Source organism: Grampus griseus, assembly GCF_964374135.1.
Source record: "Grampus griseus genome assembly, chromosome: 14".
NCBI lineage: Eukaryota > Metazoa > Chordata > Mammalia > Artiodactyla > Delphinidae > Grampus > Grampus griseus.
The window spans coordinates 82,524,398-82,540,507 of NC_139008.1; the positions used below are offsets into that span (position 1 = coordinate 82,524,398).

Here is a 16,110-nt window from a genome sequence, read left to right on the forward strand (position 1 = left end):
AGCAGAAGCGGACATTGGTAAAACCGAGCACGTCCAGCCATTAGCTTTGAGCTGTTTTCCGACGGGCGGTTCACAGGGTTGGTACACGGCCCGGGGGACCCATTTCAGAGATTCCCCGGGTTGAATATCTCTAGATTAAGGTTGGCCAAAAATTAAAAACCAAGAAGGTGGAAATATGTCACCTGTCTCAAGTTGTCCTAATAAGGGATTCTCCGTCTTTCTAGCTGGAAGAGACCCGTGTAGATTAGAACAACTCTTCGCTTTACAAACGAGGAAATTGATTCCCAGGGAGGTGAAAGGCCCATCCAGGGTCATACCCTGATGAGCACTAGAGACCAAAGTTTCTTTGTTGTGTCTGTCTCTGTCTACACCCCTGGACTGACAACACCCAAGGCAGAGCCCTTGGCCTACGCTTGATCTTGTTCACCTGGCTCTGTGGCTGACGCTATCTATTTTGTTTTATTGAAGTTTAACCTATAGATCCTAAGGGTATGTAGTTCAGTCGCTAGTATCCGGATCTAGAAAAAGAACGAAACTAACATCGCAGAAGCCCCCTCCCACCTCTCCCAGCCACTTCCCCCCAGGGTAACCACTGTCTTGAGCTTTGTTTTACTTTTTATTCCAACTTCCTTAATATAACATGCCGGCCTCTCTTAAAAAAATAATAAAATAAAATGACCATACAAAGAAGGTATTTGATTTTGGTTTAAATTCAGAGAGGGTAATCTTTTGTATTTCAAGTAAGAAGGTCAGATTTCCTGATGAAACTGCTTTTAGACCCTCTAGTTCTCGACCTGGAGCTTCCTTCTGTCCTCCAAACCTTTCAAAACCACATTTCTCAAAACAGGTTCCTTAACTGATTGCCATCTACATTTTCCGAGAAACACTGGGCATTTTTGAACTGACTTCTTTCCACCTAAAATTCCAAACACAGGAAAGTCCCCTTGTAGTCTGTAGGTTGTCTCTTGGGCAAGTGTGACCCACAAAGTCAGCTGCATAAATAAAATGGACCTGTGGTGATTGGGGAGTGGTAGGCAGTGGAACCGTGTTTGGACAGGCTCTGCGGTGGGAGAGAGCTCGCTGTGTTCCAATAAGGAGGGGGGTGGGCAGGGAGGAAGGAAGGTGATGGCTGACAACGGGGGACACACCATGCATAGTCCCTGGGGTTGGGCAGGGCATGGCCTGCAAGGAGCTTGGAATTAACCCAGAGCATAATGGGGAACCGTTGCTGAGTTTGTCCTGGACAGATCAGCCAAAGACCAGCAGGGACCAAGTCCGGTTTACTAATCTGCGGCAGTGAAGGGGATCACAGAGCAGAGGATCAGGTAGCACCTGTAAAGCCCCCCTGCCTGCCTCATTCACGGCTGCATCCTCAGCATCATTAGACAAACATTAATAACCCAGCGTTCGAATCACAGCCTGGGATCCCTAGAGAACAGCAGAATCACCCGGGAAACTTGATGATACAGCAGTTTTTCAGTTTCTCCATCAAGACTCAGAAATTCCGTACCACGGACGCGGAGCCCAGGAATCTGCATTCCAGCCTGCTTCTCAGGTGAGGCTGATGCAGGCAGCTATGGACCAGCATGTGAGGAAGACTGCCCTCCACCATGGACCTCCCCAACAGCGTGCTGCTGTTCCCAGTCTCAGAGCGAAGGGCTTCCAATTAGAGGTGCCCAGAGAACATCCCAGTGTGTCAGAGCTGCCTTTGCTGTCTCATGACCCGTGGACTCAGTGGTGACGTTTCTTTCCCTCAACTCTTCTTTTTCTCCCCAAGGCCCTCTTCACAATTCCCAGGCCTGCTCGGACCTCGTTGCCAGCTCTGCCTTGCCAGGTGTACGATGTGCCTGCCCAGAGCCGGTGCCTCCCAGCCCTAAAGGTGAGCCTCAGCCGTGGCCCTGCTCTTCCCACACCTCTCCATCCATTGTGGGGTCTCAGGGTCACGCAGACCCTGCATTTCGGCTTTGCCACTGAGATATCTCCTGGAGCATCAGTCCTGACTCCAAAGGACACATCTTCCCTCAGAAACCAGCTTTGTGCCCAGGGAGCCCAGACCTACTCACGAGAACATTACTACTGTTTGAATTCTGAATATTTAAAACTTTTTTACTTTTCATTTGTAATAGATACTTTATATCCACGCATATGTATACACACAAACATACACATACACATATCTGCACCTTTTTTTGTTTTTTTTCGGTTTCCAAAGCACTTTTATTTTGGCAGGCGCGATCTTAGTTCTCCTGCAATGGGAGTATGGAGTCTTTTTTTTTTTTAATAGACCTTTATTAGAGTATAATTGCTTCACAATACTGTGTTAGTTCTGTTGTACAACAAAGTGAATCAGCCATATACATACATATGTCCTCATATCCCCTCCCTCCAGAGCCTCCCTCCCACCCTCCCTATCCCACCCCTCTAGGTCATCGCAAAGCACCAAGCCGATCTCCCTGTGCTATGCTGCTGCTTCCCGCTAGCTAACTATTTTACATTCGGTAGTGTATATATGTCAGTGCTACTCTCACTTCGACCTAGCTTCACCTTCCCACCCCGTGTCCTCAAGTCCACCCTCTGTATCTACATCTTTATTCCTGCCCTGTAACTAGGTTCATCAGTACCTTTTTTTTTTTTTTAGAGTCCATATATATGTGTTAGCATATGGTATTTGCTCTTCTCTTTCTAACTTATTTCACTCTGTATGACAGACTCTAGGTCCATCCACCTCACTACAAGTAACTCAATTTCATTTCTTTTTATAGCTGAGTAATATTCCATTGTATATATGTGCCACATCTTCTTTATCCATTCATCTGTCGATGGACATTTAGGTTGGTTCCACGTCCTGGCTATTGTAAATAGTGTTGCAATGAACATTGTGGTACATGTCTCTTTTTGAATTATGGTTTTCTCAGGGTAAATGCCCAGTAGTGGGATTGCTGGGTCGTATGGTAGTTCTATTTGTAATTTTGTAAGGAACCTCCATATTGTTTTCCATAGTGGCTGTATCAATTTGCATTCCCACCAACAGTGCAGGAGGGTTCCCTTTTCACCACACTCTTTCCAGCATTTATTGTTTTTAGATTTTTTTGATAATGGCCATTTTGACCGGCGTGAGGTGATACCTCATTGTAGTTTTGATTTGCATTTCTCTAATAATTAGTGACGTTGAGAATCTTTCCATGTGTCTCTTGGCCATCTGTATGTCTTCCTTGGTGAAAAGTCTATTTAGGTCTTCCACCCATTTTTTAACTGGACTGTTTGTCTTTCTGATATTTAGCTCCATGAGCTGTTTGTATATTTTGGAGATTAATCCTTTGTTGTTTCATTTGCAAATATTTTCTCCCATTTTGAGGGATGTCTTTTTGTCTTGTTTTTGGCTTCCTTTGCTGTGTAAAAGTTTTTAAGTTTAATTAAGTCCCATTTGGTTATTTCTGCTTTTCTTTCCATGACTCTAGGAGGTGGGTCAAAAAGGATCTTGCTGTGATTTATGTCATAGAGTGTTCTGTCTACATTTTCTTCTAAGAGTTTTATAGTGTCTGGCCTTACATTTAGGACATTAATCCATTTGAGTTTATTTTTGTATGCAGTGTTAGGGAGAGTTCTAATTTCATTTTTTACATGTAGCTGTCCAGTTTTCCCAGCACCACTTATTGAAGAGGCTGTCTTTTCTCCATGGTATGTTCTTCCTCCTTTGTCATAAATTAAGTGCCCATATGTGCGTGGGTTTATCTCTGGGCATTCTATCTTGTACCATTGATCTATATTTCTGTTTTGTGCCAGTACCATACTGCCTTGATTACTGTAGCTTTGTGGTATAGTTTGAGGTTGGGGAGCCTGATCCCTCCAACTACGTTTTTCTTTCTCAAGATTGCCTTGGCTATTTGGGGTCTTTTGTGTTTCCATACAAATTGTAAACTTTTTTGTTCTAATTCTGTGAAGAATGCCATTGATAGTTTGATAGGGATTGCATTGAATCTGTAGATTGCTTTGGGTAGTATAGTCATTTTCACAATATTGATTCCTCCAATCCAAGAACATGGTATATTTCTCTATCTGTTTATGTCATCTTTGATTTCATTCATTAGTGTTTTTTTTAAATTTATTTTTGGCTGCATTGGGTCTTCGTTGCTGCACGCGGGGCTTCTCATTGCGGTGGCTTCTCTTGTTGCGGAGCATGGGCCCTAGAGTGTGTGGGCTTCAGTAATTGTGGCATGCGGGCTCAGTAGTTGTGGCTTGCAGGCTCTAGAGTGCAGACTCAGTAGTTGTGGCGCATGGGCTTAGTTGCTTCGTGGCATGTGGGATCTTCCCAGACCAAGGATCGAACCTGGGTCCCCTGCATTGGCAGGCGGATTCTTAACCACTGTGCCACTAGGGAAGCCCCTCATCAGTATTTTATAGGTTTCTAAGTACAAGTCTTTCGCCTCCTTAGGCAGGTTTATTCCTAGGTATTTTATTCTTTTTGTTGCAGTGGTAAATGGGAGTGTTTCCTTAATTTCTCTTTCTGATTTTTCATTGTTGGTATATAGGAATGCCAGAGATTTCTGTGCGTTAATTTTGTGTCCTGAAACCTTACCAAATTCATTGATTAGTTCTAGTAGTTTTCTGATGGTATCTTTAGGATTCTCTATGTATTGTATCATGTCATCTGCAAACAGTGACAATTTTACTTCTTTTCCAATTTGTATTCCTTTTATTTCTTTTCCTTCTCTGATTGCTGTGGCTAGGACTTCCAAAACTATGTTGAATAAGAGTGCCAAGAGTGGACATCCTTGTCTTGTTCCTGATCTTAGTGGAAATGCTTTCAGTTTTTCACCTTTGAGTATGATGCTTGCTGTGGGTTTGTCATATATGGCCTTTATTATGTTGAGATAGGTTCCCTCTATGCCCATTTTCGGGAGAGTTTTTATCATGAGTGGGTGTTGAAATTTGTCAAAAGCTTTTTCTGCCTCTATAGAGATGATCATATGGTTTCTATTCCTTAATTTGTTAATGTGGTGTATCACATCGATTGATTTGTGTTATTGAAGAATCCTTGCATCCCTGGTATAAATCCCACTTGATCATGCTGTATGATCCTTTAACTGTTTTGTTGGATTCTGTTTGCTAATATTTTGTTCAGGATTTTTGCATCTATGTTCATCAGTGATATTGGTCTATAATTTTCTTTTTTTGTGATATCTTTTTCTGGTTTTGGTATCAGGGTGATGTTGACTTCATAGAATGAATTTGGGAGTGTTTCTCCCTCTGCAATTTTTTGGAAGAGTTTGAGAAGGATCGGTGTTAGCTATTCTCTAAATGGTTGATAGAATTCACTTGTGAAGCCATCTGGTCCAGGACTTTTGTTTGTTGGAAGATTTTTAATTACGGTTTCAATTTCATTGCTTGTGATTGGTCTGTTCATATTTTCTGTTTCTTCCTGGTTCGGTCTTGGAAGGTTATACCTTTCTAAGAATTTGTCCATTTCTTCCAGGTTGTCCATTTTATTGGCAAATAGTTGATTGTAGTAGTCTTTTATGATACTTTGATTTCTGCAGTGTCTGTTGTAACTTCTCCTTTTTTTAAAAAAATTTCTAATTTTATTGATTTGCATCCTCTCCCTTTTTTTCTTGATAAGTCTGGCTAAGGGTTTATCAATTTTGTTTATCTTCTCAAAGAACAAGCTTTTAGTTTTATTGATCTTTGCTAGTGTTTTTTTCATTTCTATTTCATTTATTTCCTCTCTGAGCTTTATGATTTCTTTCCTTCCACTGACTTTGGGTTTTCTTTGTTCTTCTTTCTCTAGTTGTTTTAAGTGTAGGGTTAAATTGTTTATTTGAGATTTTTCTTGCTTCTTGAGGTGAGGTTGAATTGCTATAAACTTCCCTCTTAGAATTGCTTCTGCTGCATCCCATAGGCTTTGGGTCATCGTGTTTTTGATGTCATTTGTTTCTGTGTATTTTTTAATTTCTTCTTAGATTTGTTCAGTGATCTCTTGGTTATTTAGTAGTACACTGTTTAGCCTCCATGTATTTGTGTTTTTTATAGTTTTTTTTTTCCTGTAATTGATTTCCAATCTCATAGTGTTGTGTTCAGAAAAGATGCTTGATACGATTTCAATTTTCTTAAATTTTCCGAGGCTTGATTTGTGACCCAAGATGTGATCTGTCCTGGAGAATGTTGCATGTGCACTTGAGAAGAAAGTGTATTCTGCCACTTTTGGATGGAATGTTCTATAAATGTCAATTAAATCTATCTGGTCTATTGTGTCATTTAAAGCTTGTGTTTTGTTATTTATTTTCTGTTTGGATGATCGGTCCATTGGTGTAAGTGGGGTGTTAAAGTTTCCTACTCTTATTGTGTTACTTTCGATTTCTCCTTTCATGGTTGTTAGCATTTGCCTTATGTACTGAGGTGCTCCTTTGTTGGGTGCATAAACATTAGTTATTATATCTTCTTCTTGGATTGATCCCTTAATGTAGTGTCTCTCCTTATCTCTTGTAACAGTCTTTATTTTAAAGTCTATTTTATCTGGTATGATTATTGCTACTCCAGGTTTCTTTTGATTTCCATTTGCATGGAATATCTTTTTCCATTCCTTCACTTTCAGTCTGTATGTGTCCCTAGGTCTGAAGTGGGTCTCTTGTAGACAACATATAGGTGGGTCTTGTTTTGGTGTCCATTCAGCCAGTCTGTGTCTTTTGGTTGGAGCATTTAATCCATTTACATTCAAGGTTATTATTGATATGTATGTTCTTATTACCATTTTCTTAATTGTCTTGGGCTTGTTTTTGTGGGTCTTTTTCTTCTCTTTTGTTTCCTGCCTAGAGAAGTTTCTTTAGCATTTGTTGTAAAGCTGTTTTGGTGGTGCTGAATTCTGTTAGCTTTTGTCTGTCTAAAATGCTTTTGACTTCTCCACTGAATCTGAATGAGAGCCTTGCTGAGTAGAGTAATCTTGGTTTTAGGTTTTTCTCTTTCATCACCTTAAGTATATCCTGCCACTCCCTTCTGACCTGCAGAGTTTCTGCTGAAAAATCAGCTGATAACCTTATGGGGATTCCTTTGTGTGTTATTTTTTGTTTTTCCCTTGCTGCTTTTAATGTTTTTTCTTTGAATTTAACATTTGTTAGTTTGATTAATGTGTGTCTTGGTCTGTTTCTCTTAGGGTTTATCCTGCATGGGACTCTCTGTGCTTCCTGGACTTGGGTGACTAATTCCTTTCCCATGTTAGGGAAGTTTTCTACTGTAATCTCTTCAGATATTTTCCCAGACCCTTTGTTTTAATCTTCTTCTTCTGGGACCCCTATAATTCGAATGTTGGTGCGTTTATTGTTGTCCCAGAGGTCTCTGAGACTGTCCTCAATTCTTTTCATTCTTTTTTCTTTATTCTGCTCCTTAGCAGTTATTTCCACCATTTTGTCTTCCAGCTCACTTATTCGTTCTTCTGCCTCCGTTTAAAAAAAAATTTTTAATTTTTTTAAAATTTTTTATGAGTGGGATTGTGTTCCTTTCTTACTGGTTGTTTGGCCTGAGGCTTCCAACACTGGAGTTTGTAGGCTGTTGGGTAGAGCTGGGTCTTGGTGCTGAGATGAGGACCTCCGTGAGACTTTACTCTGATGAATATTTCCTGGGGTCTGAGGTTCTCTGTTAGTCCAGTGGTTTGGACTTGGAGCTCCCACCGCAGTAACTTCTGCCCCACCCCCAGTACATGAATCAAGATCCCCCAAGCCACATGGGGTGGCAAAAAAAAAAAAAAAAAAGAACAATAACATATTAAAAAATAAACTTAGACTAGGAAACTAACAGATATAGTAGAAAGAACATAAAAATAAAAATATACATGAATCAGCAACTGGAAGGTACATCACTACCACAATAGTAAAAAAGAGGATGAGGGAAAAGAAAAAAAAAGGAAAGGAAAAAGAAAAAAAAAGGTGGGGGGAAGGCCTTGGCTGTGGAGGGCGGGGCCTAAACAAGGGCGGGTTTGGGTGGTGGGCAGGGCCTATGCTCAGGACCCACAGGGCTGGAAAAGGCCCTGAGGGCTGTGGCGGGTGGGGCTTAGGCTCAAGGAACAGAAGGGGCCCAGGCGTGCCCCCCACCCCTGGTCTCAGAGGGCGGGGGACCTCACCTGGGAACCCAGCAGGCTTCCTGGGCTCGAGTAGGCAGGGCAATCGCCCTCCGCTCCTTTCCCTCTCCTCCCGGAGGGCCCCTCCTGCCTGCCTTTCTTGATCTCCCTGGCCTCCCTCCTCTGCCCCTGGGACCCACGCGGCCTTGAGGGGGCTTTGGCGGGACAGCTACCAGCCGCGGAGCTCAGCAGGCTCCCCGGCCCCAGTGGGAGGGGTAATCACCGTTCACTCCCCTCCCGCTCTTCTTGGAGAGGCCCTCCTGCCTGCCTCCCCTGGTCTCCCCAGCCTCAGGGGCACCAATCCTGTCTGGCCCCCATTTCTTCTCCCCGCTCAGTCCTCCCATGTCCTACCAGTTCACTTGGGGGTTCCTCCCGTCTCCTTGGGCATCAGGGTCCCACACCAGCAGCCGGCAGTTGCCCTAGTTGTGGGGAGACGCTAACTTGGTGTCTTCCCACACTGCCATCTTGACTCCACCCCCCTGCACTTTTTAAAAGTAATAATATCATGAAGGATATACATCTTTTTTGTTGTTTTTTGGCTGCGTTGGGTCTTCGTTGCTGTGCGCAGTCCTCCTCTAGTTGCAGTGAACAGGAGGGCTTCTCTTGTTGCGGAGCACAGGCTCTAGGCACGTGAGCTTCAGTAGTTGCAGCACACGGGCTCATTAGTTGCAGCACATGTGCCCTAGAGCGTGTGGGCTTCAGTAGTTGTGGCGCAGGGGCTTAGCTGCTCCGTGGCATGTGGGATCTTCCTGGACCAGGGCTCGAACCCATGTCCCCTGCACTGGCAGGTGGATTCTTAGCCATTGCGCCACCAGGGAAGTCCCACATCACAGTCTTAACATTATCATTGGTTATCTTAACATTGATTATCTCTGGGGGAGGAAATTTTAGGTTTTGGGATTTTTTTAAACTTATTTGAATGTTACTAGTACATCACTTCTGTAAGACATGCTTCGTTTAATCAGAAAACAACTTCACTCGCTTCTCAGCCCATCAAAATTGCCCCGTGGCTGTGTTCTCCCCTGCCCATCAGTGCACATCGGAATGGCCTGGGTGCTTCACCCACGCCTGCATCCTGGAACCACACTCAGGGGCGCTGATGTTTGAGGTCTGGGTGGGCCCCGGGCAGCAGTAATTTTAACGCTCCCAGATGGTTCTGGAGCACAGCCAGGGCTAAAGACCACTGCTCTAGTCTAAATAAAAATTCAGGCCTTCTCTGTGACTTCCTGGTCCCTCACAGGTAATAATTAGTCTCAATGGAGGAATTTAATGTTCAGTGCAGGCAATACCCGAAGTTCCTACTATATTTAAAGCGAAAGCTCGTGCTCTCTCAGCTTGTTTGCAGGGCCTGGGCTCCTGCTGCAGGGACGGAGGGCTGGCTGGATTCTCTGCTAGTTCCCCACCTCGGGTTCCTTCTCACTGGGTGACCTCAGGCTCCTGCGGGGCTGAGGGGAAGCAGGGAGGCAGGACAGAGGTGGAAACGTCCCGCGTGCCTGGTTCTGTGGGAGGGATGGTGCAGTGTTACCCCATGGAGGCAGTGAGCACTGCAGGCTGATTCTTTCTCTTCGGGGACATTTTTGCGAGTGCCAACCCCTCCCCGCCTCCCCCGATTGCCAGGTATCTCTCTCTCTCTCTCTCTCTCTCTCTCTTTTTGGCTGCGTGGCTTGTGAGATCTTAGTTCCCAACCAGGGATTGAACCTGGGCTCTCAGCAGTGAGGGTCTGGAGCCCTAATCACTGGACCACCAGGGAAGTCCCATGCTGGGTATCTCTTACCTGCAAGTTGCACAGGGTGGGCAGATGCTTCTCCTCTGGCCGGTGGCTGAAGGTTCCTCCCTGAGCTCCAGGCAGCCGGTCATCTCCAGCCTCACCCTCCTGAGATGCTCTCACCCTCTAGGCCTGGCTCCAGCTCCCATGCAGCCCACGTCTGGTCCACAGAGAACGCACGGGCTCCCTCAGCCGCAATGGACCCCAGGGCCAGGACTGGGGGGCGGGTGGGGTATGGAGAATGGGGCACTTTCTCCCCCAAAGTTTTAAACAAAGACACATTTGCAGGACTTACTTCACTTGCCTCGCCCTCGTCCCGGCCCTGTGGATCATTTCTTTATTCAAAATGTTGATATTTTGTTCATCACGATTTTTTCACATCAATTGCGATTTTAAAGTGTATTGCATTAAAATATTATTTATCTTAGACACAGAGTTTGTTGGTGCACCTTTAAATGTTATGCCAAGGCAGGCGCTTCCCATTGCTCCGCCTGGTCCCCGCCCTGAGAACAGACCCCCTCAGCCCAGCCACCACCCTGTGCTTTGTCAGAAGATTCTCACCTTTAACTTTTCTCAAGCAGAGTTAGACATTGTGCACTATGACCCCAAGCTCAGGTGGCACAGCTCAAATCTCGGAAGGTTCCGTGGGGCACTTTCCACTTTGCCTGAAGGGAGTGAAAAGCATCCTTTCCTCCCCCCACTGAGAAGGGGAGAGCAGGACACTCACAGCCCAGCTCGCTCCAAAGATACCCCCTCTCCAAATTCCAGCTTTTTCTCTTTTTCTTTGCAAAACCTGTTTTGGTGCTCTCTCACCTCGCTTTGGAACATGGAACCTGTTTTTTTTATCCTAAAATATGTATTTCCTAATTGTTGCACCCAAAAAAAGCCTATTATCTGTAGAGGCGCCATGTCTTTTGCTCATTACTGGGTGTATATATGTCATATGGTTCAGTGCGTAGTCGTTAGTAGGCACTCAGTAAATATTTGCAGGATGAATACATGACTTACAAGCACAGGAAAATTTCTGCTGAGAAAAACAAGAAAGGAAAAAGACATAGTAAGTCCCAATCTTATATTTATTCTTCTTTAATTCAATCTTAAGGTGAACTAACAAGAGGAAATGAACTACCGTTTTTAACTGCAGCTGCAGCTAATTCTCTCTATAGTTTGTCCCCACCTTCGATCTAGAAGTCACCTTTTCTAAAGCGCAGAGTCCATTGTTGAAAATATACCCAGTAGAGCACACACTTCCACCATGAAAGCATCATGACTGAAATCCCCCAAGTCTTCAGTGATTTGTGTTTTCATTTGGAAAAAAAAGGAACACTGAAGTGGAGAGAGTTTGTGATGTGCAGCCATCAGGAGGGAAAAATTCATGTTGTCCTTCTTTGTGGTCTTTCTCCAGGAGCCAGGGAAGCAGCAGCAGCTATATGACATCCTCCCCAGCCCCCAAAAAGCAGCACTTGGTCCCCCTGCCAGCCAACCAAACGTAAGTATGACGGGCGCTGAGATCCGATGCTATGCAAACCTGAATGGCCTCTGGGAAATGTTGTTTGCTTGGTCAAAATTAGGAATGCAGGGCTTCCCTGGTGGCGCAGTGGTTGAGAGTCTGCCTGCCGATGCAGGGGACACGGGTTCTTGCCCCGGTCTGGGAGGATCCCACATGCCGCAGAGCGTCTGGGCCCATGAGCCATGGCCGCTGAGCCTGCGCGTCCGGAGCCTGTGCTCCGCAACAGGAGAGGCCACAACAGTGAGAGGCCCACGTACTGCAAAAGAAAAAAAAAAAAAATTAGGAATGCAAATCCCTCACAGCAGAACTTACTTCACTGGAGGCAAAACTTGTAACTGCAATGGCATTCAGGAACAGAACAAGCTACGTGGTTTAGATCCTTTAACTTCCATATGCCTCCGTTTCTTATTACAAACTTATGTGAGAATTGACATAATCCCTGCAAAAGACCTAGTACAGTGCTTGGCACAGAGCAAGAGCTCAGTAGACTTTATTTTATTTTGTTTTATTTATTTATTTTAATTAATTAATTTACTTATTTATTTATGGCTGTGTTGGGTATTTATTGCTGCAGGCGGGCTTTCTATAATTGTGGTGAGCGGGGGCTACTCTTCGCTGCAGTACGCAGCTTCTCATTGCGGTGGTTTCTATTGTTGCGGAGCACGGGCTCTAGGCGCGTGGGCTTCAGTAGTTGTGGCTCTTGGGCTTCAGTAGTTGTGGCTCACGGGCTCCAGAGCACAGGCTCAGTAGTTGTGGCGCACGGGCTTAGTTGCTCCGCGGCATGTGGGATCTTCCTGGACCAGGGCTCGAACCTGTGTCCCCTGCGTTGGCAGGCGAATTCTTAACCACTGCGCCACCAGGGAAGTCCCTTGAGCTCAATAGACTTTAGATAAATGCTTCTTCTTATTGTATACCTTGGAAACATGTTGCATCAAGGTAGGTTTTTATTTGTATAAAAAGGAGGTGCCTTAATTTGAAATCTGTAATCCATGTTTATCGTTGGATTCTGTCACATGTATAAATAAATGTACCTATGCCCAAGGTGGCAACTCAGCAGTTTCACAAAGGATGCATAGGAGTTTGTTAGACAGAAAGCAAGGGGTTGGGAAGACATTTAGAGCAGAGGAACCAGTTTGGGTAAAATTAAATATAGTGGTTCAAGAGAGCATTCTGTGTTCAGGGGAAGGTAAACAGCAAGGGTAGCTGGACTTTTAAGGAGGGTGGTGGCAGAAGCGGAGAGCAAGGAGGCTCAAAAGGAGGTTGGAGCCCGACTGTGAAGGGCTTGAGTGATAACAGCAGTGGGGAGCAACAGAAGAAGCGTGAGTGGGGAGTGTTGATCAGATTTTTAAGAAGCACAGTGCCAAGCACTTGGTGGGTCCTCAGTGTAATACACATGTGTCACCTGAGTCGCTCATACTGTCTTTTTATTGCTCCTAAACTGGGTGACTTTGTGTGGTTTTTCACAGGGGCAGAGTGTTCCCCTGATGTCAAGCATTGCCTTAAGGAGAGGCAGCTGCAACACGTTGCCAAGCCCTCAGAAATCCGAATGGATTTATGACACGCCAGTGTCTCCGGAAAAGGCTGATGTAAGAAACGCATCTCTAAGCAGCTTTGTGGAAAAATCGGGGCACCGTGCTCTCCCCAGGTACATGTCCAGTTTTCACAGCCCTCAGAACAGCAGAGCAAGGACCCTCAGTCCACACCCGCAGAAAAACGTGCCCATGCAGAAAAAACTCAGCCTTCCAGAGATTCCTTCTCATAGCTTTCCACCACCCAGGGATGCATTCCCTTTGGATGAAGGTGTCAGCTACAAGGTCCCTGCAAGCTTTCTGATCTCCCGAGTGGAACAGAAGAACACCAGGCTGAACATTTACGACGTCCCTAAAGCAGTGCTAAGTGTCCCTCAGGCTGGGAAAGAGCTGGGAAAAGCCGATGGGCCTTCAGAGAATTCCATGGACCATAATTCCTCATGGTTCTCCGGACGGGCAGCATCGCCGTCTCCTGAGCCAGACGGCTTGTCCGTTTCCAGTTCTGACAGCAGAGCCAGCGTCCTTTCCTCATGCTCCTCCACGTCTAGCCACTCTTCTAGCTCCTTCTCGGAGGAGTCAGCCAAAGAGCTCCCCTTGGACCTGGACTTGGCCAAAGAGACAGTCACAGCTCTGCAGCACAAGGTGGACAACTCTGTCGCGGGCCTCTTGCTCTTCGTCAGTAGGCAGTGGAGGTTCCGAGACTACCTGGAGGCCAATATCCACGCGATCCGCAGGGCTGCCGACCGCATAGAGGAATCCTTGAGAGAATTTCTGGATTTCGCCTGCGGCGTCCGTGGGACCGCCTGTAACCTCACCGACAGTAAACTTCAGGCCAAAATTAGGGATCAGCTACAGACAATCTCCAACTCCTACCAAATCCTGCTTGAAACAAAGGAAAGTCTGGAGAGCTGCGATTGGTCCCTGGAAGTCCTTGTGACCAACAAAGTCCAAAACAGCCTGGATGACCTGGAGAGATTTGTCCTGACGGCGCGGATGGTTCCAGAAGACATCAAGAGGTTCGCCTCCCTCGTCATTGCCAACGGGAGACTCCTTTTCAAGCCGAACTGTGAAAAGGAAGACCCCATGCAATTGACCCCAAATGCAGAATTTAAGCTTGCAAAATCCATCTGGCTTCCCCAAAAGGAGATTGAATCATACCAAAGGAATGCTTCTTTTCAGAAACAAAGGGAAAGCAAACACCCTCCTGAACTATTAAAGAAAAATAGGACAGATGTTTGTGAACAGGTGAGTTCAGAGTGGTATACTATAAGGGGACTTTCCATTTTTATCTGGAGTGGTCGCCAGTAAGTTAGATGATGAGAATCTGTTTTATCGTCTTTGGGGAGATAAGGGTTCCATTTTCCAGAAAATAAAATTCATGGAAGTAAAATTCTAGGTGAGCTCTTAGTAAGAAGTAAGATATGTATCTTAATATTAAGGCAGACAGGATGTCTTCTGGAAAATTGGGGTTTTGGGCTTACCTCTGATGCTAGGATTAGAAAGGATTTTGAAAACCTTGTGAAACCTGTTCTTTGAACAAAATTTTTCACCTCATCATCAAGTTTCTTTGCATTTTTCACAGTTGTAAATTTAGTCATTGTCAGTGTGTTTCTTAGAAACAGAAGAGGAACTGTAAACACTCTTCCAAGTTGTGCATGGTCCTAGCAGCCTCCAGACTCTAGTTACTCTTAGGAATACTTTGCTCCATGAGTCTAGACACTATAGAAAGAGACCCTTAGTTCAAGAATTGCAAGTTGCAGGGCTTCCCTGGTGGCACAGTGGTTAAGAATCAGCCTGCCAGTGCAGGAGACACGGGTTCGAGCCCTGGTCTGGGAAGATCCCACATGCCTCAGAGCAGCTAAGTCCGTGTGCCACAGCTACTGAGCCTGCGCTCTAGAGCCCACGCACCAAGAGCCCGTGCTCCGCAACAAGCCACTGCAATGAGAAGCCTGTGCACCGCAACGAAGAGTAGCCCCCGCTCGCTGCAGCTAGAGAAAGCCCACACGTGGCAAGGAAGACCCAATGCAGCCAAAAAAGAAAAAGAGAGAGAATTCCAAGTTGCAAGAAATGCAGCAGGTAACCTGGGGCCTGTGTCACGGAGATAACTCAGTGCTTTCAGCCCCAGTCTTGGTTTTCTGCTGACATGCCTGGAGGTGCAAGAGCTTTAACACACTCTAGAGAAGCTGGAAATTTGGTTATTTTTCGTTTCCCAATAAAATTGTGTGTCATTATATTAGGCCATGTTGGTAGGCAAAATTCAGCCCTCGGGCTGCTGAAGTCTCCTTTGTTGGAAAAAGTCATTACTAGGTAGAACCATCAACAAAAACATAACGAGGAATGCCCAAGTTATAAAGTGGACTTAAACAGCTATATAATAGTATAAAGACCATTCCAGTTGGTAATTTGAAGGGATTTTATGTTTCAGGAGTTGCCTAGCCTAGAAGAGAAAGAAACACCCATCTTGGAACAAAGGTTGGATGAAAACAAAGACTTAGAAACCCAGGTAAGCGATGATGCTGACTCTCCGATACTTCTGATGGACTAATAGGCTTCATCCCCAGAGATGTTTCCTGCTGTGAATAATTCAGGATTACAGCCCTGACCCACATGGGAGGAGACTTGGTTTTGTGACGGTTCTTCCTTTTTTATAATAGAAGGAACCCTGGGGATGAGCAAGTCCAATGAGCCCCAAAACGTGGACCATGGTCCTTTAACCATCAGTGAAATAATTCTAGGTGCTCTGCAAATTTATCACAGGAGATACTGACATGGCATGAAGTCACACGGACTCACATTCTTGTTGACATTTTTTCCCCTTTGGCTTAAACAATAGAAATTCATTTTCTCACAATTCTGGAGGCTAGAAATCCAAGATCAGGGTTCGTTTCTCCTCCGGTGTCTTTCCTTGGCTTGTACATGGTTGTCTTCTCCCTGTGTCTTCACTTGATCTTCCCTCTGTGCGTGTATCTGTTTGACATTCCCTTTTAATGTTTCTGATTACAACAGAAAAAACATTTTGGTTTGGGGCCTGTGTATCTTCAACACCTCTCTGACATTTGATCTTCTTCCTTTTTTTTTTAAATCAAAAATGTTAGCATTGTACTTATTTTTCTTTGCTTACCTCCTATTAGTGGCAAAGGATAGTAGTTTTCCATTTACCGATTTTAAAAGTTTTAACTTAAGTAAAAACAGCTGATCACTT

The 16,110-nt window shown here is 44.9% G+C and overlaps 1 protein-coding gene across 1 annotated transcript in view; it reads left to right on the forward strand.

Moving 5' to 3' along the window:
* Window positions 1-16,110, forward strand: part of CASS4 (Cas scaffold protein family member 4) — a gene marked incomplete at both ends in the record, with an annotated part of 43,135 nt that overhangs the window by 24,317 nt on the left and 2,708 nt on the right. Inside the window, 3 exons of the mRNA XM_082671583.1 lie at window positions 1,778-1,879; window positions 11,275-11,358; window positions 12,846-14,153. Of these exons, the coding sequence (XP_082527709.1) occupies window positions 1,778-1,879; window positions 11,275-11,358; window positions 12,846-14,153 (1,494 nt within the window). The remainder of the gene's footprint in view (window positions 1-1,777; window positions 1,880-11,274; window positions 11,359-12,845; window positions 14,154-16,110) is intronic.